Here is a 12,052-nt window from a genome sequence, read left to right as displayed (position 1 = left end):
TGAAATTAGAAAACAATCCTACATCAGTGCATCCGTTTCTTTTTTGTGTATCTGATTTCCACTCATACTGAGCCTGGTTCTGCTGCAGATTTCTTCTTGTTAAAGGGGAGTTTTTCCTCTCCACTGTCGCTACATGCATGCTGAGCATGACGGATGGCTGACACAACACAGGCGATTGTCTAATGCCTCTATATGGTTGTCCAGGAGGAATGAACGGTGGTAATCAATGAGATAATAAGATTTTAAATTGTCTTTTTTTTACAATAGTATATTTTTTCTTTATTCGAATAATTTAAAAAAACTTTCATTTCCACAAATAGCTCAAATGTTTTTTGGGGTTTTTTTGAGACACAATTGGGTTTTAAAATGTTAGCTTTTACCTAAGTTGACTGTCAGAGCTCAGTATTTGTTTGTCATTTAGAGTGACTAATTCTCTCAGTGTTGAGCTGGTACCCCCCCTTCCTCCAGAAGAGCCCAATCATAATTAACCAAGGCAGTGTCTAATTAGAAGCTGAATAAATCCACACAGGAAAGACTGATTGGTTCATTTTCTTCAACCATCTACCACCTGTTTTGCTCGATTCATTACCCAATTTATTAATTTTATCTCCCCGTTCTCGAGGCTTAATTAAAGGCTGAAGGGGCCAGAGATGACATTTCAAAGCTTCTTCCAGTCCCGCCCTGCGCCGACCACGGCTAACCTGAAGCATCACTCATGGACCTGGGTGTGCGTCAGATCAAAGCGACATCACACACACACGTTCTGCCAGGGAAAAACAAACATTCATCACCCCACAGATGGGAGCATTGTTACGTGACGGTCCGGGATATCGTGCCAGTCATGCTGTAACAGCCTAAAAGCAGAAAAAGTTTGATTGACCAACATCATAATCAAAGTTGTAGTAATTCATTTTATGTGTTTGAAAGTCCTGCTGCAAGCAAATTACAACCTAGAGTCATGATTGGCAGTATTTCTCTACCAGGCAGATTAAAGTGCTGCATTTAATGTGAAATTAAGCAGACCAAGGAATATTTTTATGTTTTAATTACTCTTTGCTATAGAATGAGGTGTAGCCATTTCTTTCTAAACATACAGCTCTGGGAAAAATTAAGAGACCATTTAAAATGATCAGTTTCTCTGATTTTACTTTTTATAGGTATGTGTTTGAGTAAAATGAACATTTTTCTTTTATTCTATGAACTTTTGACATCATGTCTCTGAAATTCCAAGCAAAACATTTCTATTTATTTGCAGAAAATGAGAAATGGTCAAAATAAGGAAGAAGATGTAGTGCTTTCAGACCTCAAATAATACAAAGAAAACAAGTTCATATTCATTTAGAAACAACAATATTAAGGTTTTAACTCGGAAAGAGTTCAGAAATCAGCATTTGGTGGAATAAAAAGGAGGTTTTCAGTGGTCTCTTAATTTTTTCCAGAGCTGTAGAATTATTACCACCATGTTAAAGATGTATAAAAGGCCTTCATTTAGATTACTTACTGGTGAGACTCACTCCCACACAATAAAACATTTTAAACAAATCTAATCTTTAATTAAACACATCTATTTAGGAATAAAATCTTACATAAATAAATTATTGTAGAGTCTACATGGGTTTCAAGGATCAGGAGAAAGCTCAGAACTAAATTGCCTTTAAGGTCTGCGTGGTCTTGTTCAACAGAGGTAAGAACAGTGTCCATATCTTCTGCACACAGTCAAACTTGTTTCCTGTGCAGTTTGGATTCCACCAATCTGACCTTTTTAGACAGAATATGATCTAAATATATCAACAAAATCTGTCCTGTTGATATGTTTAGGACAGTGGTCCAAAGTTGGTCTTTGAGTGCTGCTGTCTTGCATATGTTGTGATCTTCTTCTTGTTTATCACAATGGAAAGATCAAAACCGTCGTTCATTACAAGGCTTCTGTAAAACCCGATGACATGCTGTGAAGGTAATTAGGCTGTCTGAATCAGCTCTGTTAGAGCAGGGACACATCTAAAACATGCCGTGACCTTCAGCATGCACAGAAGTACTTTGCAGTCGAGTGTTGAGAGTACAACCCAAAAAGGTCAAGTGCTTTCTTTAAAATTAAGAAATGTTGGTGTCTTGGACGGATGCAGCAGGAGAGACGGGAAGGCAGCATTGGGAATCTGATAGCGTCAAGCCTGCTGTAGTTTATTGCTGTAAAGACGGAGCTATCCGAAGAGAAAAAGCCTTTTAATTTACCATGTTTAGACTCTACTTGTGGTTATGTAATATGGATCTTTTCTGAAACAATTGCCAATAAAAGCGCCTGATATGAGTTTGTTGTGTTGAGCAGCTGCACCCAGGTTTCAGGATGGGGTGAGGTGCTAGCTCATCCATGAGGAACTAAGGGTGCATTCACACCTACCCTCTTTAGTCCACTTTAATCAAACTCTGGCTTATTTGCCTAGAAAGTCCAGTTCATTTGGGGAGGTGTGAATGTGCAATTAAAACCTAGGACTCTGTTCGTTTGACATGAACTCTGGTGTGGTTTGAATGTATATGTGAATGCCAAGTGAACTGGAGACCGCAAAAAAAGCAGGAAGTGAACTGTAGGGCAGAGCATTCTGGGTAAATAAAACCTAAACAAACAAATGCTAGAGCTAGGCAAAGTGTCTAGCTCTAGCAGGATCGTGGCCTTTTACCAAAAACAAAAGAAAACAAAAGAAAAATCTTACAATTGCTAAAATTTGATGATACTCCATTTTTCAAAAAAGGCAATTGAGCTCATTTCTTCTCTAGAGCTTTTTGTGTCGTTTCCTTCAGTAGTTTGTGATACAGCGCCACCACAGGTGAGGAGGTGAACAGGTTTTTCAAAGAGCTCAGATCGCTTCATACAGTGCAGATTGAAATTTAACCACATGAAAATGTGACAAATGTTGCGATTTTGATCCCTAAATGAACAGAGTTGGGTGAACTGTCAGGTGTTAAATAATCCTGAGTACTTCTGCTGCTCATCGGCATAGAAAGGAATCGGTTTGGTTCCAGCATCTCTTTGGAGGTTTTTTTAAGAACATCGCACTAAAAGAGAGGAGCTGTCTGTCCATTCTGGACTGGGTTGATCGACAGAGGGATGTCTGGGTGTTTCTCCTTGACCTGCTTCTCCAATGAGCAAATCCACAGCAAAAGACATACAAGGATGGATAGATTTATTGCAAGGTTTTATACATAACTTCACCAGGATCACCAATAATTGTGGATGGTAATGTATATTTTATTCAGTATCCAAAAAGGCTTCTTTGTCTGGTTTACAGCAAATTAAAAAAAAGCTAAGAAAATCTGAAAATGTCAATACATTTTTTTACCATAAAAATGAATATCGGACATGCTCGGGTACATTACACTTCACTTTTGTAATAAGGGTGAAGCGACAGGAGGAGAAATTAACGAGGTGAGGTGCACAGGAGGGGAAAAGAGCCTGACAATGACTTACCTTTTGCTTGAAACCAATTTCATGTGACATCCTCTTTATAGTTCAGGATTATATTCTAGCATCAGAGCTTAACTGAAGAGATTCACCAAGTGAGACCGACTGGGAGGGTAACTGGTGGGGACTCAGAGAATGACCTCTGCCTGACTCCCGCCATCGGTTCTGGGAGGTCGTAAAGTTGTAGACGAGCGGGTCAGAGGTGTGTCACAGACTCGGCCTCAGTGTGCCATGTTAATGATGACCGATGTTCTCCAATTAGATGTGCTGACAGGCCCTAAAGCGCTGTGTCATTAATCACGACACTGTCGTGCACAAAGAGAAAATCACACCATGATTTATTGCTCCTCTGCTTCTCTTTTCTCACTCTCTGCTCCATCTTCTCCCTGCTCTGGTGATCTAAAAGGGATTCTTCCCTGCCTCCCTGAAACTTAATCAATCAGTCGGTGTGATTTCAAAACGTACTCTGTGCAGGAATTTCAGGGAAAATCTATTTGTTTAGCATCTGAAACTTTTCTTTGAATGGGATGACTGACATAAATAAGAGAAAAGCTATGCTGCTGTTGGACGTCGTTGCGCAATTTGTGTTTGAAGGACGGCAATAGTTCAGGTTGACCGCTAACAACAGGCTCATCCATCGGACAAAAGAAACTCTGGAGATAAGGTCTGGGGGAGGACATCAGAATTCACAGACTCATGCATGTCGACCTGGCCGTGCTCAACATACAGCAGTGCCAACTCACTTATGCACACAGACAGCGCAGGATCCTACGTCCTGAGAAGGAAGGGTATCAACACCGAGAAGGCCAGGGAAAGGGGCAGGAAGGGCTTGCAGGAAGGGGTGAAAGGGAACGGGAAGCGGATGAGTGGGATTTTGTGTGTCTGGAGGGGTCAAGGCAGGCAGACGGTGCGAGGAAACGGGGGGGCGGGGTTAGGGAGCAGTCCATACTGTACTCACATAGTCTGAATCCGCTTTCGAATCGTAGTATGAAATGGCATTCTCCTGTGCAGAAAAGAAAAGTAAGAAGAAAAGATGGTGAGAGAAGATATAGCTGTGCCTATATCAGTCCCGACCTGTGGTGGTGAGCAGGAGAGAGAGAAGGTCATGGTTATATTCAATCACACCGTTCAGCATGAGAATATAATCAGCATCACAGAACACAGGAGGAGTAGTGTGATGTAAAATGATAGTCATGACGAGGCAAGATGTACAAAACTTGTGTTCAGCACAAGTTTGAATCTCATAGTGTGAAGTCAGATGGTCTGAGATGAAGCCAGAAAAAGGACCCAGCAGCGCAGTACTGCATTTTTCTCAAATTAATATTGTTTTTTCTGTGTTCTTACAAACATCCCCATCCAGATTTTGGAAACCAGAAGGTGGTATAACATAAAAACCTATCACATAAATACATAAATACAGGGGAAGAACATTCTAAACATGGAAAATTTTAATGAAAAGATAAATTAGTGAATATTTATATCAACATGGAACCAAAACATAAAGAGTCTCGCATACAGTGGAATAATGTTCACGGATTCACCTATTTGCAGATTTTTCTGAGGAACATTACTTCAAATTATTTGTGGAAAATTTGGTTATTTGCAGATTCTTTTGTAGAGCAGATCTAAAAAAATTGTAAAGATTATGCAGCTTAGGAAGCTGAAATCCTTAGGCACAAAGCTAGTTAGTACACTATTGGCTAAGGTTTGCAAAGCAGCCAATCCAGGAGCGCTATATATTTTCATTGGAACTGACTGGCTGTATTCTCAAAGGGAGATGCATTAACTAGCTTATGTGATAGTACTAAGACAGATTCCAATATAGATATTAATGTTTATTAAGGTGAATTTGGTGTTTGAACTACTAAAATAGGTTTTAGAGGGGGTTTCAAGAACTTCAGCAAGGGGTTAGGTTTCGGAGTAAATACAAAATATTCAAAATATTCGCATTAAACAAAGACCTACACTATTTTTGAGTGTTTGGATAAAGTGCTTTTCTATTTCTTTGTCTAGATTTTAAGTCTGTTCTCAACATTAAAACCCCTTATTGAAAATGTCCTCCGAATTAAAAGATTTTCACTTTTCAGAAAATATCACCCTATAATGGGCAAAATTCGTACCAATCTTGAACTGCGGTCAGCAACCTCACAAAATCATTCAAGGGTTGCAAATGACCTTGGAAGAAGTTTTAAACAAATTTAAATTAACCACATGTTTTAAGCCAAGTCAAATGTTGCACAAAATCATGTTTGAAACAAATAAATATTGTTTTGTAGAATCTTTTAGCAGCCAGTAAAATTCTTCTCTAACCAGCCACAAGGATATTGTTTCTGTTGTTTCTTACCCACAAAGCAAATGTGGGTGTGGAGAAAAAAGTCAGCTTTCATTTTATGCTTTCAAGCTTTCTTTTTCATTTACATAAATACATATAAAAAAAAACTTTGTAAAATCTTCACTTTGGAAAATTTGTTTTTTTCACCTACAACTTAGTTTGCAATTAAATGAAAGAATCAAGCAGAGAAAAGATTTCTTTGAAAAGCATCAGTGTTGGTGTGGACAGGACCTTTTCCTCTACTTTTTCTCCTCTGTGGGAGTTTTATCACCCTCTGCTGTTAGTGTGGAGTTGTGGTAAACAGCTCCCAAGCAGAGAGCAGAAATACGTGTAAAAAAAACATTAATAGGAGTGAAAATTTATACCACTCTGTTTAACTGTTTCGTTCCACTTAACCACTTGAGTTTTTAGCTACCAGATTCAGATTTTTACACACAAGCTTTCAGACTTTATCCACCCTCGTTTTCAGCAGGTTGGCTACGCAGTCGTCCTCGTTTCCCTCTCAGCTGGAGTCCTTATCGGCTCCCAGGTAGGCGTGAGGGTTGGCAGTGTTTGGCAAGCAACATCCACCGTGTGGTCTGCCTCATTATGATGAGTAGAGACTGGCTGAGGATGCGTTCTCAAGGGCAACGCTGTGACTGATGCGCCCTCACTGGCAGAGCTGCGGTCGCAGTCTGGTGAGGGACGCCGGCTGACAGAAAACTGTGGTTTCATGTTTTATATGCTTTCTATTTATTTCCATCTTAGCATTAGAGATTTTTGCTTTTTCACACATGCATCCTCTTCATTTTAGGTTAAAATTAATTACCTAGGGTTAGCTTTATATTCCTTGGCACTTAATTCAAAATTTCACACTGTAAAAAAAGACACTCATTGGAAAGACTGATACGTTATCATAATTAGTAAACATGTTTGGTTTAATACGCTGTAGGAGTCAAGTAATCAAGCCCAGATCAGGTACTGCATTTTGCCTATTATGGAGGAGAAAACATATCAGCAAATGTTACCTATTAAGAAAGTAAAATCTACTTTGATTTATTTAAGAATATTTTAATTTGATACTGTATCGCAAAATATTCTAACAAAATAATTAAATGTACCTTGAAAAACTATCAATACCCATGTAGAATTTTCACATTTTGTCATACAAGTTCAATCTGCAGTATACAGCTCTGGAAAATATTAAGTTAAGTTTTTCCAGAGGTGTATATTACTGGGATTTTACATCGTAGTAGTAGTGTATACCTGTAGAGTAAGAGGGAAATGATACATGGTTTGTGTAATGTGACACAAATAAATATATGAAAAGTGCAGAGTACATATTTATGTGTGCCCTTCCACTCATTTACCGTTGGATAAATTCAATATAAGATGATGGGAAAGAGGTTCAGGAAAACATCTCTAAACATACAAGAGGAGATACAGAGAAATGCCTTAGATCAGAGCATATCCATGCATTTGAATGACCTACACCCAATCTAAACACCTAAAATGAGACCAGAATGAGAAATGAGCTTTCACAGATATTCTGCATCCAGTTTGACTGATACAATTATTTGAAAGGGAGAATGAGCAAACAGTTTGGTCTGTAAATATGCCAGATGAGTTACTGATGACAAATGCTTGCCATCATTTTCAAATTACTTGCAAAATAAGTTAAAAACCATGTATCATTTTCCTTCCACTTCATAGTTATGCTTTACTTTATGCTGATTAAACACATGAAATCCCAAATAAATATACCGTAATTTGTGGATGTAATCTGAGAAAATGTGAAAAACTTTGAGTCATTAATACTTTTCCAACACACTGCACTACATAGTATAAACTTGTTCCAAAATAACAGACTTGAATTATGCTGATAATTAATCAGACTGCAACCAGAACTCAGTACAGCAAAATTTAATACGCTTCCTACGATAATTTTTCTCTTGGACAATTAATCAAAATACTTTCTCCTTAATTTAGATTGTTGAAATGAACAAAATTAACAATATACTGGTTGGTATGAGGGTAAAATATTTTAAATTGAACATTTTTGGGATTTCTTTGTGATAATCACCAACAATTAACAGAAAAACCAATAGTATTTGAAGACTTAAAACAAAACATCACTGCTGTTATTATCCATGAAAATATGTTTATGTTCAATTTCCTTCTTTTATCTCCTGCTAATCTTTGTTTAGTTTAAGAGTCCTTCCCCTTTTTCCCTAATTGAAGCCCCCAGCACTTAAAAACGTAGCACTTACATTTAATAGCAAGGAATGAAATAGGATTCAGACACACCCTAACAATTACAAACATCATATTCAAAGAATTACTATTTTACTTTTCTAAATTTCTCTGGGTTACTCTCAGGATACGCCCCCTGAAGACATCACTGCTACGGTCAAGCACAGGTCAGCCAAGAAAGTGGAGTACCAAAAGAGTTGGAAAAAGGGAAAAGGTATGATCAAACTGAAACTGACACCAACACAGGGTGCCGATTGTGTTCAAGTAGGAACAAGAAGAGAAAGAAAAAAATTCTCTGACACACATCCTCAACCTGCCAGCAGCTCCATCTTCCCTCCAGCTCTGAAACGGATCAGGAGTGAAGATGGAAGGAAATGAGAAGAGTGGAGGGATCGGAGCGGATCAGTCAGGGAGCAAACTGGCTAAGTTGGAGGTTAGGTTTATGTCGGGCTGATATGAGGGGATGGACTGAGAGAAGGGAGATGTATGGTGGTCGAGTGTGTAGAATGAAACAAAAAAAGACTGCCAGGGCTAAAAATAGCTGATGCCTTTGGAGAAAGAGTAGAGGAGAAAAACAGTGAAAGAGGGAGGGGAGACGGGGTGTCGTGTCTGCCAGCAGGATGGATCCAAAGCCCAGTCCTGCTCAGACTGGTCTGTCATTTCTAAGGCGTTCACTCTTACAGCTGCTGCATTACAAGTCCTAATTCAGGTTTCTGTAGAGAAATGCCTGGTTCTCCACATCCAGAGCACAACATGAACAAACAGATACAAGACAGTGACTGTGTTTCCATTACAAATCTTTGTTTATACTCTGCTGATTTCGAAAAGATATAAGTAGTTCTCATGTGACGTCACACCTCCATGAACAGCCATCTTGGCAGGCAATTGCTATGACAACAATGAACAAGCCACAAGCTTAGAACTAGCTCTTGCCTTGTTCTTAACTTATAAGCAATACAATAAGTACATTATAAGTATTACTCAGTAACAGATATTTATACTAATGCAAATATCAGTAATGTTTACTGTAGTTATTACTGCCGAACTACCAAAATTAGTTTAGCTAATGTAGCTTTTATCTGCAAGCAAAGACGAACATGTAGCCTACATGTATGTTACTACGTGTACTTCCTTTGCGAGTCACCAGAACCTTGTTATCCACATGAAGAGATCGTACGTCCTTTACTAAGTTGTTGAAACATTGATTGTATCCATCCCTGGACTTCAGGCTGTGAAGCTTCTCCATGGTGTACACACTGTTCATGTTCACTAGGTAGTGAACTATATTTTAGTAGGAGATCGGAGGCAGCTTGTCCACTTCGTCTGACTTATTTTTCTTCTTCATCTCATACGGGGCCAGTCTGTTCATGTATATTTGTCTAGCACATTGGTCAACAGTGTCTACATATTTTCTTTTTGTTGGTCTCAAACCCATGGGTCCCGTATGCATTGCACAAGTGTTTGCCTATTAAGATGGTGCAGATCAGACTTGTGGGAACAATGTTTTGCTGTGTTTACATTAAATAAAAAATGAAATCAAAGTCAAAATCATAAGATACATCCATATATCTCATATAGCTGACATTGTCTTATGAGTCGATAATTATTGATTCTTTTTTGTGTTTTAAAACTCTGAAATACTGCCAAACTGGTGGCATGGCCTTTCATGTTTTATCCACTTTTCACTCAACGCCGTGAAAACTGCTGCTTAAGCTGCTGCTGCGCAAGTTACCCTACATGTAGTCACTAGGTAACCATGAGTTACTCAACAGGTTGTTGCTAGGTAACCAAAGAGTGAATGAGTTGATTCCACCCACCTAAAGTTTGTTTTTCCACTGCCAACTTTAGACTTTAAAATTAAATAGCATAATATTGCCTTTATGCTGTTTCACTGTAAAGAACTGTACTATAATAAACTAGAAGCTACTAAACTGTATTACCAAAAACAATGCACTCACTGCCTGCTTCTAAACAGACCATCCGACACCCATGACCTAGATACCTAACCTATTCTGATAAAAGCAACTAAGCTGTTAAAGTCCAGAAAGGCAACATACATCAAGACAATATTGGACTAGATAAAGCCATATTTTAATCCAAATATTCCACAACGGCACACAACAGTTCTTTCCCTAGCAGCCCTGGGTAATTTGTAGTTACTCATGATTGCAATCTGAGCACACATGCACAGATGAGACGGCTCAATGCTTGTGTTTCCAAAGCCACCATGACCCTGAGTCATGACCAGGGTCAGGGGAGCCATCTGCTGCAGCTGGTCACAGGTCTCTTTGGGTACGGATTTAGGTTAAACACACATCTGATTCCACATAAGCACAGCAATTATCCTACACTGATCTCCTTACCCTTTATGCACATGAAATGTATGCTGTTTACATGCAAAGAAAATTGCATAAGGTATTGATTTAACTTCTAAATTCATTTGCACACATATAGATTGGGCATGGGCTCAGTGTTGAACGTAGGAGAAATTCCCACCAACACAAAGTGTTATCAGTAAATTAAATCCATGACTCAGAGTGAACCAACAAATACAAAAAGGGAGACAAACACTGAGGTCAGGTGATGATCTCCTGCCCCTCCCCTGCATCAATCTCCTGCGCTCATCTTCTATACCCCCTATCCTCTCCTCGCTCTTATCTCACTCTGCTTCCTTTCCTCTCATTTTGCTTCATCACTCCTCCACCTCTTCCTCCTTCTCTCCTTCTCCTTCCTGCCATGTCTTATCTTCATCTCTCTCCTCCCATCACTGTTTCTCCAACCAGGCTCCTCGCACCAATTTCAGACTTCGGCAAAAGCAGCAGCGTGTAGGTTAGATGTCTAGCGTTGCTATAGAAACCGCCTCTCTGCTCCAGATTACAATGTGACTTTGTCACTGCTGAAAATGTCTGCTCACTTGAACATCTGAGCGGATACGTGTTCTCCTGTCTTTCGCTTTGTTTTTCACTCAGTTTCAACATGAGATTGATTTTAAAAAACATCAGACGGGAACATAAAATATCCATCACCTTAAAGTTGCAGTATGTAACATTTATAAAAAATATGTTTTTTTCCCCCATTTTTATTAAAACTGTCACCATGTTGTGAAAGTATGAGACAGATAAATTGTGAAAAGATTGATCTCTTTCACCTCCTACCTGAGCTACTGCTGCTGTCTGAAGAATCACACGGCTCCCAGTCAAAAACCACCAATCAGAGCCAGAAGGAGGCTCTTAGCGCTGTCAATCAACCTCATGTATGCTGATTAATGTGCTAATTTTGAAAAACAATTTATTGTTACTGAAAACATTTGCCTAGGGTCATCAGTGGCTATGCTAACTGATGTCAAGCTACTTGATGCTAACTGGTTGACATTTGAGTGTGTGACAAGCGCTCCATCATGGGCGAGGACAGATTACAGTCATATTCATATCTCCTCTGGACACCTGCTAATGATTTTATAATTACAGAAGACACTCTCTGGCTCTGCTGTGCCCTGGGGTGTCCACACAAGCGTGAAGTAAAAAAGCCAAACACACACAAACGGCACACCCTCTCCCAGATAGTCTAGCAATCATTCCTTCCACCAGTTTCCCTAATGGAAGCTGACATTATATCAAACACAATAAAGGATTTCATTTACTGCTCTTCATTAACCCGCACGCATCGGCCCCGAAAGGAAAACACCCCACCTCCACCCCAAACACACACACACACACACACACAACTCAGCTGGTGTGGAAATTCAGCAAGAAAATCTTAACATTAGTTTGTAAAGTTTTCAGTTTGGATGCATTAAGAATGGTGGGTCAGTGAGTAACAATGCTGTCCAGCTCCTGTGTTTGAGTCCTGGCCTTGATTGTTTTTTTCATGTTCTCCCTCTGAATGTATGGCTTTTTTCTGGGTACTCTGACTTCATCCCACAGTCCAAAAACATGAGACGAGTTGGTCTCTAAAAATGATCTAAATTGTCTTAGGTATGAGTGTGTTTGTGTGCATGCTTGTCTGATGTGTTGGGGTGCTATGGGCTCCAATTT

General features: G+C 39.2%; 1 protein-coding gene across 5 annotated transcripts in view; it reads right to left on the bottom strand.

The window, feature by feature from the left end:
• Positions 1–12,052, bottom strand: part of cacna2d2a (calcium channel, voltage-dependent, alpha 2/delta subunit 2a) — a 219,918-nt gene that overhangs the window by 82,855 nt on the left and 125,011 nt on the right. For 3 of the 5 annotated variants that reach the window (XM_028001954.1, XM_028001956.1, XM_028001955.1), the window contains exon 5: positions 4,413–4,457. The exons of the other annotated variants lie outside the window; for them this stretch is intronic. In XM_028001954.1, coding sequence (XP_027857755.1) covers positions 4,413–4,457 — 45 coding nt within the window. The remainder of the gene's footprint in view (positions 1–4,412; positions 4,458–12,052) is intronic. 5 annotated transcript variants of the gene reach the window in all.

Source organism: Xiphophorus couchianus, chromosome 20 (genome assembly GCF_001444195.1).
Source record: "Xiphophorus couchianus chromosome 20, X_couchianus-1.0, whole genome shotgun sequence".
In the NCBI taxonomy this organism is placed as follows: Eukaryota; Metazoa; Chordata; class Actinopteri; order Cyprinodontiformes; family Poeciliidae; genus Xiphophorus; species Xiphophorus couchianus.
This window is presented reverse-complemented; position numbering and strand designations above follow the sequence as displayed.